General features: G+C 40.8%; 1 protein-coding gene across 4 annotated transcripts in view; it reads left to right on the top strand.

The window, feature by feature from the left end:
• The window catches only part of macrod2 (mono-ADP ribosylhydrolase 2), a 426,376-nt gene that overhangs the window by 169,197 nt on the left and 238,198 nt on the right, over nucleotides 1-18,981 (top strand). For all 4 annotated transcript variants that reach the window (XM_080482410.1, XM_080482408.1, XM_080482411.1 and 1 more), the window contains exon 5: nucleotides 8,892-9,008. In XM_080482410.1, coding sequence (XP_080338536.1) covers nucleotides 8,892-9,008 — 117 coding nt within the window. The remainder of the gene's footprint in view (nucleotides 1-8,891; nucleotides 9,009-18,981) is intronic.

Genomic DNA, 18,981 nt, shown 5'->3' with positions numbered 1-18,981 from the left:
TAAAGCTGGCTATTCAGATTGCTTAATAATTACACGCATTTGTCTCGTACTGTCGACTGTTGTAGCTTTTCACCGCACCGGATCCATTGAACAAAGTGCTTCTGTTCCAACTCTCACCTCTCGCCAGGTTGTTCTTAGAAAAGCCATCCTTTACCATCCTGCAGCGGGGTCTCCTGGGGGACTCAAAAGATGAACTTTGTGCAGGAAAGTAATTTATGATGAAATTGGCCCGGGTCGGCTCAGGAGGCTGTGTTTTCCACCAATGTTTTCTCAACATTAGTGTGTCCCTTATTAGCCTAACTTCTCAAAGAGAGCAATTTCTTCAGGAGGCGACATTTAATTATGTCTGGAGGAAAATGTGTGTGTTCTATTGATCCCGGATAGTTCTTTGGTCTCAGAAAAACTGGTTGTATCAGTGTGTAACTGGTACAGTTTTCAATATATTTCCCCCCCAAAAAAACACGTACAACTCAGTGATGTGGTAGGTCTCCATTAAAGTTAAGCTAGAATCTCTTGCTTCTAATCAATAATTCACGTCTGGGTTTGACTCTTCATCTATTCCAAAGGGAGCCCTTTACTTTCAGCAGTGGGATGAGGGAGAAAAGCTGGTTTTACTCTATTTTCTCTGGTAGCTGATTTGCTCCCCCCCCCCCCCCCCCCCCCCCCCCAGTAAAACCCCATTGTACCTCTTATTTTAAAAATAAATATAAAAATAAAGTAAAATAAATCATATCTTAGGCTCTTCAGATATACCTTGATTTCCCAAGGAACCATATAAATTGGTTTTAGTGTAAAGATTTTAACCCTCAAAACAGTCATGACCTGGTGTGAATGATTTCTTTTTTTTCTTTACTTTGTAACAATAACAATGTGACATTTTACATAGACATTTTACACACAGACTCACACAATACACTGATGTTTCATATCATTCTGTGTATAGCCTCACTCACTTCATGTAGCTGTAAAGGTAAACCGAAGGTGCCAAAGGTAATCTACCCTAGAAGACGAGGCGATAATAGTCACTCTGATGGACTCCTACTTTATAATAAGAGAGTGGAAGAGGAGTCAAAGATGAAAAATGAGTGTGATATTGAGGCAGGAAGTTGTAAAAAGGGTTGTGTTTATCCGTGATTATCAGTGCACCTCAAACCGAGACGTGAAAGAATGCTTTGTGACTGAGACAGAATAATGGAAAACACTGTGGGATCCATTAGGATAGTATATGTGGGTTGCTAGTTGTGAGTCGATGACACAAATACTATTTTGGAAGATGGCCTCTTGATTACACGTTGCCACCTTTTTCGCTGGTCACCTCTTCACCTGCATATATTGAGCTAGTCGTTTAACAAGCCGCAAGCCAATGCCAGCTTACTTACAGGCATCGAGTTTGCATTTCCATTTGGGTGTGTACACTTTACCTACGCTCTGAGGAAAGACAAATCATTACAACTCAGGGATGCAAACTACAATGGAGACCTGGAAACCACACAGGGGCGCTTGTCACAACTGATTTGAATAATCATTTGCTGATACTCCGTGTCTTATTGACTTACTACAGTTTGCTACCGTGATGTCGGCAGAGTTTAAAGTGATACTTATTATTGTGTCAGTAGATAGACAATTCCCGTTCCGATCCCGTTGCCACTGACAAGATTTGGCATCCATACCTCTTATAACCATAAATCCTGGAACAATGTGTTGTCAAACATTTTGCATTGTTTACCAAATGAGAAAATTTTGAACTCTACAAGTACCTCCATGATACGGACCACCCTCGACATTGAGTGAGGGAGGCTCTCCTGATTAGCTGTGGATCGTTCACAAAGGAAACATGTTGACTCCTATTTTTTTCTTCTTTTTTTTTAATCATTGATGATAACTTATAGCAGGAACAAACAGTATAAAGTGCTCTAAGTGCATAAAAGGAAAACAATAAAAAAAAAAGAAAGAAAAGTAATTATGAAGACTTATATATAAATTTCTTGTTATACATATTTCACTTTATTATCCACTCGAGGAGCCTTGTTCACCACTGGTCAAACACATTTTGAGCATCGATGTTTAAAGGGACGCCCGCAATCTTTGCAGTACAAAGACACAAATTCTTACAATGTCATTTTATTTATATATGTAACATTACTTCTCTGAAGTGTCAAAAACACACAGTAATATTGGAAAAAAAACTGCCAGATATTGTAAGTTACAGGAATTTTACAACTAGTACTTAATCTAGAACTTCATTTTCTACTGCATTTTAATATGGCCATAAAATTGAAATCAATCCAGCTCTTGGTCATTAAAGGTTTGGAGTTTGGTGAGTAAAGGTCTTACGGGATGCTCTGTTCATTGAGGTTCTCCCTGTAAAGGTTTTTTGGGGTTTAAGAAAAACAAGCAACATTCCCGTCATGTAAAGCAAATGCAGGTGGTTGTGTTTTAGCGTGTCAGGGACGGACTGACTCCGCGACTTCAGACGGGCCGTTAAAACAACATCTTTAAATGTGGAGACTGAGGCTGTCGCTGTTATCCCAGAGAGTTCAGCACGGCTGGGGTTTGGCACCGAGGTGTCCGCAGCTGTCAGACGGCAGATTTCCAACAAGAGTGTCACATGAGCTGTGGTAACCTAACCTGGCATTCCTTTATGGCTCTGAAACAACCGCGTGAAGATCGTCCACTCTCCTGATATGTCCAACTCCTCAGAGTAAACTTTTAGTAGCCTCTCTGTCCATTATTCCCATGAATAGTATTTATTCTCTCAAAAAGTACAAGACAGTATTCTGAGCTATTCTCAGACTAATGTGTATCTTTACCATAGTGCAAATTAATCCTGACTGAGGGACGATCCAAGAAAGAAAACTGTGCCAGCAGAAGGTGGAAAAGTGCAGTGGATGTTGCCAGAAGCTGTGATTTTTACCAACTCCAGTACATCTTACTGTGTGAGGGAATAAAGGGGGCAGGTTATGACAGAATCAACCAAATAGACACATATTGATCCTCACGGGAAACATAAGTGTTTTCTCTTCATGCAGATTTTAACCTTTGCTTGTGAAGGTTGCCACATTAATTACAGCACAGTTGAAGTTTGCTTTTTAAGACATCAAATAGTTGTGGTTTTTTTTCTCATCTCAATCAATAATTTGAGAAACAAACATTACTGTTTTAATGGGGTCTTTCTTCCTGCCCGCCTCTCTCTATGTTATTCACATTCACCACGGGGATGTGTGTAGTACAGTCAGTATGCTGAATCACTAAGTAGCTCCACTTGCTTAAGGGTACCTCAGTGGATGAGTCTTCTTCACTGCTTTATGTTCATTCAAACCAAAAACCCAAATTAGGCTCTGTTATCGATGTGACCCGCGTTCATTATAACGATGCTGAAAATGTAACCTGCTATTTTCTTTAAGCTCTTTCGGAGAGAATGCTTCCGATCTTTGCAGAATTATACTTCAGTTTGGGCCTAACGATAACAATAATAACAGGGGGGTTTCCACTGCCCTGCAGGAACCTGCGATTGTTGTGTCATTCATCCCGGTTCCTGCTTACATTGCAGTGCACAGGGAATCGCAAGTCAACTAAGCCTGAGGTATTTTATATCACTTTGGAGAGTAACATCTGTGACTATCTGCCTGGCACACTATTAGCCCAAATCCCCTGTTTACCTGGGAATTATAGGTAAAATGGAGATTATTATCCCTTTCCTGGGAACTTGGTTATAGTGGAGAGTGAGCTCAGGCTCCTATTGCATCCAAAATTGCTGTGATTAGGACATATAATCCAGTATCACGAGGGAGTAACTACAATGGCTTGAACATATTCCACCTGACATTTAGTTCAGCCAGATCTCTGATTGGCACTTGATTAGCAACTAATCCATGTCATTATCTCCTTCAGTAAAATTAGTTGAGTAGAAAATGGTGTCGTAAATCACAGAGGTGGAATTGCAGAGGGGCTTTGATCAGTGTACAGCTCTAAAAAGTACTGCGAGCAGAGAGGAAATGTGTTGTTGCCATGGATACTACAAAAAAATAGGTGAGAGGCAATATATGGCCCGATAGTTTGAGAAATGTTTGGCTTCATGTGGAAACAGCAGCTGTCAGTGAGAGAGAGTATTGATAAAAGTTTTGATTCTTGAGTTGCTGTTGCCCACATGATTGCAGAGGTCAGAGATTATGCCTATCCATCCGTCCATCCATCCATCTTCTATACCACTTTTAATCCTGTGCAAGGTTGTGGGGCTCTGAAGCCAATCCCAGTTTACTGGCTATAGGAGGGCAGGATACACCCTGTACAGGTCACCAGTTCATCGCAGGACAAACACAGACCGACAACCACAGACCGACAACCACACACTTTCACATTCACATCTATGAGCAATTTAGGGTCACGAGTTAACCTCACATGCACGACTGCGCCACCATACGGCCCAGATTATGCCTACTTCAACATGGACGACTATTCCCCCTAGTTAGATTATAGACCGATATCCAGACTTCTCTATATCCTGTTCAGGTGGAATCCAGCTCACGCCCCCCTCCCTTGCTGCCCACCCTGCACAGCCTCCTCTGGCTCCAGTCCTGAACCCAACCCTCAGAGGAGTGGAAAATAATTAGGAGAGAAAATTGCTGCTGACACTATTTCTGAAAAGCAGGGTATTGTAATGAGAGCAGAGCAGGTATTCATTGTGTCTGAGGGAGCGATTGAAAGCCCTTGGTTTTCGGGCTGCCTTGGAGAAGCCCGGGGAGAGTAAGCAGAGCTTTGCTGAGTCCCTTAATGCATGTGGGAACGGAGCCTTGAGAGGACGAGGCAGAGGTGTCTTCAACAATGGCAGGAGCCAAGGTTACAGCTGAGTAACTAATTCAAACTGCTCTAGACTGACACACACACTCGTACGCGCACACACTCGTCTCCTTTGTCTCTCTCAATATGTGTCCCCCTCTGTCTCTTGCTCTCTCCTTGTTCCCATTATGAGTTCAGAGGAATGCCGTCCAGCCACCGCTCAAAGTTATCTTCATTAGCTGTGTGGACTTGCTGGAGTGGCTGCTCTGGGAAGCTTTCTGTGAGCAAGGCACTCAGAGAAGATGAATAAATGTTTTGTCCCACATAGGCCCGGCCTAAAGCGGCAGCAGGCTGCACGGAGAGATAGATGAGGTATTAACTATTGTATTTTTCAGCAGAGGCTAAGGAAGCCCACGAGTGGGCTTGACAGAAGCAGATGCTGTCACCTGAATATTAAGCCTGGGTAAATCAATTGTGTTCTATAAGGAAGTCCTAATAGGAGTTGTGAAACAGAAACTACACGCCACCGATTGTGCGTCACCCAGCACAGCACACGTCTCACAGAGGGGCTTCTGCTTGACATGCGAGTTCATCCTGAAAGCTTGGATGAGAGAGACTGAGAGAAAGGTCGCTTTGATCGCCTTTAAGTACTGTGATGCAGGTGCACCATCAGGATGATGGGATTTCTCTCTTTCTGTCTCTCTGTCTCTCTCTCTCACACGATTACTGCAACTAGATATGATGAAATAGGAACACAGGACTAATTGCTTTCAGAAGTCCTTTTGAGACTTCTCCAACACATGGGGCTATAAATGATGACTTCATTAGATGCATGGCATTTAGTTGAGTTTAGACCATGCTGCTACAATACGAAACTCTTGAATATTCTTCAGAAATAAAGAAAGAGGAAAAAAAAAAAAATCAAACGTGTAGATACTCAATGATGGTTATGATACAAAATGTTATAAAAATAAGTTATTTGTGGATGTCAATGCCAACACTAGACGGATCTTACTTGTCCTCATTTCTCAAGTGAAAGTAAATTCCATTCTTAGTTAATGAGAAATTGAAGCTGCCTTTGTACTGTTGCAGGCATCCATATTGTACAAATCCACTGGGAATAATGCTCAGATCCCACTTAAATGAGAAAATAAATTGATGGCCAAATTGCATGTGGGTCATATCTCCACTTATGGGAGCTCAGATCTGCTCTTAGTTGTCTAAATAATGGACACGGAGAGACGTGTTCCACCATCATGTTTTGATTGCCGCACAATTCGCCATGTGATCAAATCTGAGACTCCAAAATCCATTAGAAAGCCTCTTTTTGTTTTTGCGCCTCCTCACACCTCACTTTCTCCCATCCTGAGTTGCACTGAAATAACCACACACATTACTCACAAGGCACGTGCCGTATTCCACCCTTTCTGAGAAGAGGTCTAAGTAAAGCAGGTAAATTAAATCTGTAGCTTTACCATTCAGGAGTCTGGCAGCCAGCCAGGTATGTTCAGCATCTTCTCCATTTCCAAGCACGGTGAACAAATTTCCAGGCTTTTAGGAGCTTGCAGGCACTGTGTCCACGACGACACACTCAGCAGCATCAGAAAAAAGTAGCTTATGCAACCATGAACACAAGGAGTAGTGAAATGGAAGCTGAAACTATTATCTACAATTTCATTCCTCAGCTGCCGTGATGAAACCCAGAACCCCATATGTTGGGTTTTTTTTCTCACAGGGTTCCTGAGGTGCTTATAGGTAAGCGATCAGCCATGCTTGGTCGTGATGGGAGGAAGTGTCTGTGCCGGATGGACTCCCGCGGGAACACTGTAAACTGGAGGGAGGGCAGTATTACATTTTCCTTACCTGGCTGGCTTTATACGGCCATAAAAAGATCATAGCTTACTTTGCACCTGTTCGAGGGCACCCAGCATATATTTCTGCTCTCAAACTCTCCCTCCTGCAAGATATCGGGTTATAACTTAGTCTTTTTTATTCCGAACTGCTAATTGGTTTTACATTGTACATACAAGGCACTTAAAATAGGCTCGTATTTTACCATTAGTGTACCAGCCTGACAGGTTTGCAGCTTTTTTAAAACATTGGCTCCAGTTGGCATGTTTCACAATCAAGTGACTCACCCGTCATCCAATAAAAATGCCGAAGATCTCAGAGCAATTAGCACTTTAAGATGGTTTCATTTTCTAGTTTTCACCTGTCTTGTAAAAGTCCTGTCAATCTCTCAGCGTTCCCATTTCATTTGAATATGTAAAAGTAGAAAGCGTGGGGGGAAAAAAATCTAAACAAAACAGGACAAATCTATTAAAGCACTTGATATAGAATGCATCAAGCAATACAATGATTACAAATTACAGTGGTTATCTGGTTTTAAATGTGGTCCTCCCTTCAATTCATTTAAATTAATAACTTGCTGACTTTTAAGAGTTGTTTGTTTGAGCCGCACAGATTAGGAACAGGAGCCACATGCGGCCCAATTGTGCCATATCTCCCATTTTTTACACCCTCAAAAGAAGAAACTACATTTATATCACGTTTATCCAGATGCATCCAAAATAAAAAAATAGGGTGCTCTTGAGGTTGCCGTTCAGCCTTTTGCATTTCGAAATGCATCTTTGAGAGGTGCTAAGAAGCAATTGTGATGGTAATAAGCGTGGCTGATGATCATGGACAATCTTGTTTGCACAGTGGATATTGTAAAAAAAAAAAAAAAAAGAAGAAAGGGAGAAAAAAGCCAAGCCCCCAGCCAGCAATACATCCGTTCTATGCCGTGTTAAGTAGCTTTCATTGTCACTGCAGCGATCCCTCCTCATATCCACATCACTGTCAGACTCATGTTACTTTTTTGAAAAGCCATCAGGATTCGTCTCTGTCAGCTGCCTGTCCCTCAGTCCATTAAAGATGATTGATAGAGCTGGAAAATCTTCCGCCCAGCTGTTGTCGTTGACTCATCTCTGAGAAATTGAAAGGAGCACAGAAAAAGGACCATCCCTCATCAAAAGACCTTTTGTCTGCGTTTACGATGTGAAGCAAAATTCATTTTTGAAGATAGTGTGTAGCTAATCTACCCCCCACACACCCCCCACACACCCCCCACCCCCACTGCTATATGTGAATAATTATTACATTCCAGATGAAGATGGTGATTAGAGCCACATTTGGTCTATTATCAGACTATCAGACGGCAGTGTAAACATTGGTTATCCTGCAGGCTATCGCTAAACTCTCAGCCGTTTTTTTGCTTTGATAGATAAAGTTAGTCTGAGAGGCTCCATTGGTCCAGTTTTAGCGGAGAGAAAGCAAAGAAAAAGGCTTGTCTGTTTGTCCAACTGCTACTGTTCCTCCTCCTGGCTCTGTTATCCTCTAATGGCTTGTGAGGATTTTTACAGGACAACTTGAGGAGGATTTTATGATGTTTCACTGTGATTGATAACATGCTCTTGGAGGGATGTCAGGCTTTCAGAAACGGATAATGTGGATTTCTATCTCTCTGCCTTCTGCCTTCTTGTGTAAGATGTGCCATCAATCAAGTGCATCGTGGCCTTAACCCGGTAAAATTAAAACCTTAGTGGGGGGGGGGGGGGGTCTCTGTAGAACCAGGACACACACATCAACAGGGAGCTCGACAGAATCAGAACACAGATCCACATCGTGAGAGGCTCATGGCCGAGAACAGGGCAGATTCCCATCACAGGGAAGGAAATGCAGTTAATGATCTTCCTGTGCATTGCTGTTGACAGAGGAGAGGGATTACAGGAAAAACAGTCTCATTTTCACTGTGTGTGGAGGCGTTATTAGATCCTAGCCCAGCTAATTTCATTGCTAAACTTGTCAATATTTACCAGCAACGGGCACAACACACTATAACAGACCCAGCATCCCTACAAAGGACATTCTTCACTATAAAGCAGATAATTGGAAAGTGTAGAGATTCAGCAAGTCGAGTCAAAGTCATGAAGATCATTTGCACCCGGTACTTTGTTGTTTCTTTTTCTTACGATGGAGCACAGACCGCTAATTATCCCGGCTGCCGTTGAGGGGTTTGCATGTTTCTCCTCAGGTCGGCCTCACCTCCCTTTGTGTGTCATTGTGTCTTTCAGTTGACGGTTGCATACACAAAGCGGCTGGGTCCTGCCTCTACGATGAGTGTCACTCGCTAAACGGCTGTGAAACGGGCAAAGCCAAGATCACCTGCGGCTTCGATCTTCCCGCAAGACGTGAGTACCTGTAATTACCGTCAATGTTTTGTTTGCTCGGTAATGTGTGCACCGGGGCCTGTCGGGAATACTCTCATCAAAACAGCTCCTATCGAGGGCTGCATCAGCTGATGGTGAACATTGAGATTTAGCGGTAAACATTACAGTGTTGAAACATTACATTATACAGCATTAATCTATATTGTGCGTTTTTTATAGATGGCCTCATTTTCTTCAAACTTAAAGCTCCCAAACCAGCTGGCAGACTGCTCTGTGCTTCCACTAATGCAGAAAGTGGCTGGTAATGAATTTTAAAAAATGATCTGTTTGTGCACATCACTGGATTTGACAAAGGATTTTGTGAATTATGTGCGTACGTATACCATATTTAGAAATGAGGTCATAGGTTTTGTGAAGTTTCCCTGAAAACAATTGCTTTTGCAAGTGAGAATCTAAATCTGCTCAAACACACGATCCTTCTCACACACACACACACCTGCATATATTAACACATGATATCACATTTAATCCAAGTACAAGTGACATGCTTTCAAAGTCCCAATTTTTTATTTTATTTTTTTTAAAGAATACAATTATTTATTGAAGATAATAATCCCATTTGTACTAAATAGGGTGCAGATATTTCGAAGATAATTAATATGATTGGTGCTTGTTGTATGGCTGGATGGGAGTGTCATCTGCACACAAACAAAGACATTAAGGGAGCTATTAGTTGCTTAATTTGATGGATTTTTCTTCCCTGATTTAGCCGGCTAACGCATCTCATAACTCTTACTGTCACACCATGAAACATCAGAAGTGAGGCTGCGCTGTTTTCCTTCTCAATCATGAATCAGTTTTGCGTTCCACTTGCTTGTTATATCATATTTCACTTGCTTCTATGGCACACATCACCCAGCTACTGTCTTCTGAAAATGCCACTTTTTAAACTTTTGTCTCCAGCTTTTTGCCACGAGAACTCTAAATGGAAAATATGATGGGATACAAGAAATGTCACTTGGTGTAATTCGGTCGAGACAAACGTCCCAGCAGTCCTAACCTAACCCTGAAGGATTTCCATGAGACAGCCAGGAGAAGACATTTAGGCCCCGATGAAATTAGGTTGTGTTAATATGCTATGTCGTAAAGATGTCAAACAAATGGAGCAGATAAACTGTGAGTCAGTCTTGTGGGCGGCCAGTTCAAGAGTCTGCAGCTCCACAACAGGGTGCACCGTGACAATTTAATAACCTGCGATGTCACCTGGGAGCAATCATGCTGCCATTGGGTATCGTTACTGTAATTATCCTCTGCAAAACACCTTCTCCATGCCGATAACTTGTTCTAGATTGTGTACTACTTCACCAGGAACAGGCAGTTCGTTTTTAGTGAGGTGTTACTTCATATTAGAGCTATCTTTACTTCCAGCTGCTATCATCTTCCAGCTCTGATCACTGTCATCATCACCGTTGTCTCTCGTCTGCTGTTGGAAACTGACAGACGCTTGACTTTTCTTTTTGAGCGCTCAGCGCTGACAAGACACCACACTCTTTCCCGGAGTATATCCACCGTGTGGATGCTGTTCTTTTTTATGTTCATTTCTGACTCTGACTTATTTGTTCCACCTACACACTGAGGGACACACACACACACACACACACACACACACACACACACACACACACACACACACACACACACACACACACACACACACACACACACACACACACACACACACACACACACACACACACACACATACACGCATGCACACAATATAAAGCTGACGTGATTGCAAACACTATCTATTCAGAGTATGAAATCTCAAATAATAGTCTGTCCACCCCCTCAAAACTGAACAAAGTAAACAAACAAGACAACAGATAATTTTCATATTTTTTTAAATTTCCCCAAATTCGGGGATGTCACACGTAGGCGGAACAAGAAAGGCTAAAAGCCTTCAGTGAAATACAAGTGTATATTGGATTAATTGTACGTTAATATTATGTTAATGGACATCTGTGGCTCAAGCTAAATACATAAAAATGATTGGAACACATTTTAATTGTTTGTTATATGAAAATGATTAACTCCAGCAAACGTAGAAGATGGATGATAATGAAAATCAAGGCCAGTGTCTGTTCACTCTTCACAAAGTGTCTTGGTTGGTTGCAGCTGTAAATTCTCAAGTCTTAAGTAAAGGAAAGGTGGATCTACTATATGCAATATGTACATGTGTACTTCTGTTTCAGGTTTTGTATTATTCTGAACTTTTCATATTATAAGTTTTACATCAAAGTTTTTCAAATTCTGAAAGGATGAGACCCAGGACCCCCACATGTCACAGATACCTCATACCAAGTAATAATATTTGGCTGAATGCTGAATTTCCTAAGTATTTTGGAATTGCAATATATTTTTTTTAATGGCTCCTGGGATCCATAGGAATTAAAGGTATATTTATTTGTGTGCCAGTCAGAGAGTAATATTTGATGTCTATGAAATGTCAATAATCTCAGAAACTGAAAGAACCAAAAATTGTTCAGGCCTGCAACTGTTAACAAATAAAAAATTATAGAATTTTCAAGAATTGAAATACACAATTTTTGGTTTTTTTATCAATTTCTTCAAGACAAAACAAGAGTTGAGGGACAGACAGTCATGAAAATGTGTCCTAGCTCTAAGTATATATCTTTAATGAGCCTGTCAAGACAGCACTCTCTGGTTTCAGAAACTGACCAGGCTGATGGCAGCCGATACAAGGAGAGGAACAGATTAGGGATAGATTCCGTACATCTCTGATTCTGAAAATATTTGCTTAAATAGAAACTCGGTAATCCTGATGTTAAATTTCATCTGGCTTCATAGACATAGTACTATAACTGAATACAAATTTATTTAGGTATAAGCAAAACCAAGAGACTTGTGACTCGCCTTGGTTTAACTTTAATTGGTGGTGCCAGCGTGTTTATGTCGCTTGGTGGCTAATCTCTACTATGATCTGAAACAGATCATCACTGTTTATAATGTCCAATGTCGAAAAACTGGAGTGGCTCAACATGAAAAGATTAAATCCACTGAAAGCCAGAAAATTATGCAGATCCTTTTGTTTAGGCCTCTTAGTCTGCGATGAGACAAAAAGTAGTGAAATATACACATCTATGATAAATGACACAATACACGATTCTCCATCAGTAAGTTTATGAATTTATATTCAATATTTCATCTCTTGTGTTTACTTTCAGTTCATAATTTCAGTGTTCACAGCACTGTTCATTATTAAGTTGTCTTACCTTCAGAGGTATAATTACTCTGCTTGTTTTGACAGAAGCCACAACAAACTAGTTTTGCGTCAAATATTTTTTGTTTAATTTGGCTGGTTTCATTGAAGGCTTTATTTGCCTGGAAACATGCGTTTGTTTAGACATTTATGTTATTATGAAGCATTGTAAAATATATAAGATGTGTGACACTGATTGAATGACAACATAAACATGACATGAATACACGTATTGAAACTGGAGCTGGTGAGTGTTTAATAATAAAACATGTTAGATATTTCATGCATTGGTTCCTGAAGGCTGTTTGGTGTGAAGACTTTTAAGAATTTTTTAATATTTCCTTTCGATGTTCAGTATTAATTGGAAAAAAAACAACTTGTGAAGTGGCCAGTGTCAGGACTATATTTTCCACTGAACAAGCAATCACGCCAACTTCAATTCATTTTTTTATAATGTGTTTTCCTTGCCAACAACACAGGCAAACATACACTACCGATCAAAAGTTTTAGAATACCCCGATTTTTTTCCATCTATTTATTACAGTTCAAGTCGGTCAGGTCCAATGAATAGTTTAAAATGGTACAAAGGTCAGTGGTGTAAAAAAAATTAAAGTTAAGGTTACACAAAAATGAAAAAAGAATGTAAATTTAAGAATTTTACAAAAAAAAAAGTATTTTTCAGAAAATGGGTGAACAACATAAAGCTGACAGGACAACAGCTTCAAGCACAGCTAAATAGTGGTGGTAGTGAGAACGTCTCAGTTTGAGCTGTGAAGTGACGACTTGAAGCCGCATGTTGGACAGGATGAGTTGTAGCGAGGAGGCCGTTGCTGAGTCATTATAAAAAAGACAAAGAGGGTTGTCTGGGTCATGAAACACTGTTATTGGACTACTGAAGACTGGAAAGAGGTACTATGAAGTGACGAATCAAAATGTGTAATCTCTGGTTCATCACGCACCATCTTTGTACGCCGTCAAGTCGGCGGAAGGATGGTCCCACAGCGTGAGACATCAAGTGTCAAACATGGAGGAGGGAGTGTGGTGGTCTGAGGGTGTTTTTATTCTGGATCCGGTGTCGGTGACTCGCACAGAGTGAGAGGCACCCTCATCTGCCAAAGGTGGCTACTTTGATGGATCAAAACTTTACCATGCACTTTGGTTTAAAGAATCATTTCATGATTTCTCCTGTAACTCAAAATGTGTATGTGCTCTATACTTTCATTTCAGCGTGCAATGTGACATTAAACTGAATAATTCCCACACAGAAAACTTGAAAAGTTGCGGTTAGGGTATATGATATTTTGTCGAAATAACGGTATGTCAGTCTGCGGGTCTCTCCGTTCTCAGAGCCTCGGTTGTTTGCTTCTGCTGATGCAGATCTGCAGATGGTGGCTCGTCTTCTCCTCCAAGAGAGAGAAGGAAGTGGACAGATGGATCATTTACCGTTTAGGTCTTGGCAGAGCCCAGCTTTTCCTGTGCAGGCATTCTCTTCCGAGTTTTGTCTGAACATTAGGCTGCTTTTTCACAATTTCCTACAAACACATAAATCTCTCGGAGGATTGTGCTCTTCTTCGGGGACCCCCCTCTTCTTTGGAATCTATTCCACTGCTTCTAATTGGAAATCGCAAAGTCTTAAACCCAGAATGATGCCGAACAAACTGTAAATCACTTTGCTTTTTTAATTAAGTTTTCAGGGATTTAGGATTGGCTTCATACTGCATCTACAGAATTCATCTTTTAGCCTTGCCAACAATGTATGGAAGGAGGCAATCCATCACAGTACAAGCTCAGCTGCTTCCCTTGATCTTAAAGCATTTCTACAGTCTCGAGTGTCATTTAAAGATATCAACTGCAGTATATTGTATTTCATTTTACAAGGATTATGCCGGTTAGTTTTGTTATTTTTGTAAGAAATGGAGAAATTACTCTTTAATTGTAACACTCGGTTCAACTGTTAAAGCAATAAAATACTTCCTTGTGTCCTGGAAAACTACTCATTGCCTGCAGGGAGAAACGCGCTTGATCTGAAATCAGAGTTGTCCTTGTTGGGAGATTTGATGTGCTGAGGCAATGGAAAATGGCCAGGCTAACCCCTGCCCCATCTCTGACAACCCCCCCCCCTTTTTATTTTCTTTATTTTCTCAAGACAAGAAAATTGCTCTCCATTACATCCCACTAAGCAGTTTAGGCTGTGAATCCCGGTGGCAAATGAGTCTTTCCTTTTAAGAGGGCCAAGCACATGTGGGACTGATTATTATGGGGCAAGCCCAGGATTATTAATCAATGACAGTAATTATCCACCTACCATAGCGGAAAGTCTTCCCCCAAAATAGAAACTCTGTCTATTACACCCATTTGATGAGGAAATTGTCTATTTGCCCTCATGAGTAACTTGTCTAACACAAGTTACTCATCTGCTCAAAGATTAACGATGAAAAGAGAATATTATGACAATTGCAACAAGATGAGTCACATATTTATGACTTCACTGCTTATGATGTGATTCTACCTTGTTCCATTAGAGTTGCATTTACCTGTGATTTATATCAGCCTGAAAAGTTCCCAACTGATCTGTTTAATAGAGCCGTGGTTTTTCAAACTGATCCTCTCTTTTTGATTATTTGTTAATTGAACAACGTGTCCGTATTGGTACTTTCTAGGTGCGGATCTTCAGGCATTACCCGTGAGCATATGTTACGTACCGAGTGTTGCAGAGCCATTTTTGGTCGAGCTACATCTGTACGAACATTTCCAGTCGTTTAAAACAGCATCTTCATAACACACCTGATGAACCACAGTGAATGAGCATTTTTAAACGACCGCCAGCTGGATCTGTTCAATTCCAGGCCTCTGCAGGCTCAGGTGCTTTACCCGGGAGCATGAAATACATTTTACATGCCCCTTTATTTGTGGCGTCATTTCTGTTGAAAGCTTTTTCTTTAAAATTGGCGTTAGAGGACATTTAGGTCATATGAATATTAGGGGCAATTTTCCATAAAGAAAAGACAGAACTGTCTGAAGGTCTTTTATCATCAAACCTTGAGTACAGACTCAGATTCGGTGGATTACGCTGTATATTACAAGCCTCAGAATTCATTGGAGTGTACCGTTGCGGCACGGTGTTTGCGTGAACTATTGCGTGTCTCTGCGTTTGTTTCTGTGACCTTTCCAGGGGGTGACGTGCCAAAGGGCTCACAGTCAGCTGGGATGGGCTCCGGCAATGACTTGGAAGTGGATACTAGTGGTAAACCAGATGGATTGAAGTTGTTAAACAGAACGGTTCAGGTGGTAGAGCGAACTGTCTTCTTATTCCAATGTTGGCAGTTTGATTTGGGTCTCTGTTTGTCTATGTTTTGAAGAGACCTGGTCAAGTCACTGAAACCCAAATTGCATCACAGCGGTCAAAACAAATCTATTCTATTCCATTCTATTCTATTCTGAAGAGGGCCTATGTATATGATGACCATTACCATAAAATAGTTCATACTTTGCCTCGACTGAATGACTCTTCTTTGGACACAAAAGTCAAAACAGAATTAAGTCATTAAAATGAGTAATAACCTGTTAACTCTCCTTCATAGGTACAATGTAGGCAACGGAATAATAATGATCCACATATAAATCCTGTTAACCGAAGTGTTGTTATTATAATTTGAATGGGTGACACATCGGAGGAGGATGTGCAGTGAGTGAACTCGACAATAGGGCTGTCTGAATCTTATCATTATTATGCCGCTCCATGGGTCCACACTAATAACGTTTAGCAAAGACCTTGCGGGTTAATCTGCACTTGCACATTTCAGCCCTCGCTGTCACTGCAGACCTAGAAGGAATTTAGGGTTCAAACCATAGGTCTGCTGGAGAAAGTTAATGTCCCAAAGGAACTTTTAGATAGAGGCTGGGTGTTTTCACTCTCCGCTTTCGTCTGAAATCTTTTATCCGGTTTTATTTTTCTCCCCAGGGCTACTTTAGATTGACAGTTCAAAACGTTTGGGCTGTTTATTGTTTTGCTTCCCTCCTCCAACTCATTATTCCTTTAGCTCTAAGTATATGCTTTAAATAATGAATCATATTTGGATAGAAGAGAGAATGCCCAGCATTTTGTTTCACCGGGCTGCTGCCATAACAGTGCCCTGTTAATCTTTACCACTCATTTTAGAGAGTCTGTTCTTTGAACTCCAGTCCTCACATTTAAGAGGAGGGAAATGGCTCAGATTCAACATGTACGCAATAAACATGTGCTGCATGAATACTTCATGTGAGTTCTCAAATGTGTCTCATCTCATAAAGCAAAAGCTGTTTTGCTTCTCATCACTCTAAGTTTATCACGATTTCGGATTCAGCCTTTGGAGTTCTGCGGCTGCTCAGCTCACTCGGATAGACACAACCTTGTCCATGCAGCACGGAGATCTTCTATTGAACCTCTTATCTAAAATTGTGCACAGTTCAAGCGCACCAAGCTGGCATTGTGTCCTTACATTGACCATGTGCCACTCAGGTTTACTAAGGTTATTTATTTATATATATATATATATATATATATGATCTGCTTTTCGATATTATAATGATGTAAGAGTTTTGACTATGAGAAATGTTCGAGTCAAATATTGTCAGTGGTGATAGGATATTAAAGTGAAGGGTTGAAATATTTTAAATAAACAAAAAACAACCATATGAAAAGCCAATCCATTGTCCAGCTGTTAATGTTTTCCCTTCAATATAGATAGATGGATAGCTAGATAGATAGACATCTTTATTATTATGTTTATGGTGTAGCTTTATATTTTCAGAAAAAAAACCTAATATACAATACATATTTGCTATTGTTTTCATATTATAAATGTTCCTTTCGCTCTTTAATGGCTAAACCACTGCTCAAGCTTTGCAAAGTTTCATATTTTACCCAGCTAAAATAATTGCTATCAGTGTAATCAATCAAAGTAATTCTAATCCCCTCAGCAAGTGATGTATGAAGGAATGAATTTCACAAGTCTTTGTGTCATCACACTTTTCTGCTTCTTTTTTATCGTCTCATTGAGCAGCGGGCTGTTTAACATTCCCGGGATGGGATCTTTAAGTCATTTTCACATCATAGATCTTTGAACTAATAACTTGAACGACATGAACAAGTACAAGGTGAGGGCTCTTTGATAGTCCTACTCCTGCTTGTTCTGTTAATGAGATTTTACCACCATGCATGATCATGTTTCAATAGCCCCATTACAGAGCTAATTTTGTGACAGGCACACATGAGGATAAATGGTGTCGTAGCTACTTTAAATGTTTGTTTCAGCCTCATACAAGAGACGGATATACCGGTGGAACTTTTCTAAGCACACTGAGACAAACCACCTCTGGGACCGGCACCCCAGTTCAGCTCACCTCCTTCTTTATCCGCCGCTCCCTTTCGCGACAAAATGGGAGTCTCTTGTGTTTGCTGTTACTGCACCTGTGCTAATAATACTAATCATCTGCCTGTGATACATTTTTCTCCCTGATATCTTGAGGAATCTTTCCTGTGCCCTATTTAATTTGGGAGACCAGGCCGTCTGTTCCGTCTCCTTCCACTCGGCAAACACAGATAAATCACAGCAAAGTACCCACTATTAGTATGTGACATACAGCTCATTCTGATTAAATCACCCCCGAGAACATTATCATTCTGGCGGGCTTGTTTATCAAAGTAGACCGGGGCCCATCACAGTGAGGGAGCCTGGAACTTTCAGCCGGCTGTTGGACAGCTCTTGACTGGTTAATGTGGTAAACAACTTGGTTGTGGTGATCATTTGAGCTTTTTCTGCTTTTCCATAGCCCTGCTCATCAGATCACTATAGGCTGACCGCTGTATGCCTTGTTGTGCCTCATCTTCAACATGAGTTCGACTCGTGGAGAGGTTGCCATCTTTTGAAGCTCCGATTTGAAACGAAAAGCACATTTTATGAGATTTTGATGCAGTGGCAGCTCGCGAGCAATTTGAAAATTGTTACCCTTGCTTTTCACAAATGAAGTGCCTAAAATGGCAGACGGTTGAACAGACTGTACTTTATCTCTACATAATGGATCGAAAAGACGCCGCGTGACTGTTACAAGGTGCTTTTTTTTTTCTTTTTTTTTAACGCCCCCTTTTATTTTGGATTCAAGGCTCGAGTGAAAGAAATCCTTTGTTGTAGTAGATAAATTAGTGAGGCTTAGCTCGGCTCTGGTGGCCACCAAAATCCCAACCAGACTCGCGCGCGCGCGCACACACACACACACACACACACACACACACACACACACACACACACACACACACACACACACACACACACACACACACACACACACACACACACGGTGCTAAGTCAACATCTTCTCTGCTGCTCACTGTTAGCACTCACATCATAAATGTCACTTCATCTCTTCATGCACACTCCATTTACTGGGCCGGGTCAGCCGCAGACATTTTCAGGCAGACTTGATGGTTATTGTGATTTTGTGTGAGCGAGTACCTTGTTCTCACCGTCTGCAGATTATGATGTTTTTTATGATCGTGAATGTTTTTGAAGAAAGTGTGTTTGTGCCGTTGTGGCTCAGCGGAATTATAATTTCAGTTTTTGGTTATTAAAATTGGAAATCAATGAACGTTGAGAAGCTTTTCTTTTTCCAGAAAAAAAAAAGGATCAAACCTTTGATGCATTAAAGATAATGGCCAGACCTTGCTGTGAGGAT

Source organism: Lipophrys pholis, assembly GCF_963383615.2.
Source record: "Lipophrys pholis genome assembly, chromosome: 15".
Taxonomy (NCBI): Eukaryota; Metazoa; Chordata; class Actinopteri; order Blenniiformes; family Blenniidae; genus Lipophrys; species Lipophrys pholis.
This window is presented reverse-complemented; position numbering and strand designations above follow the sequence as displayed.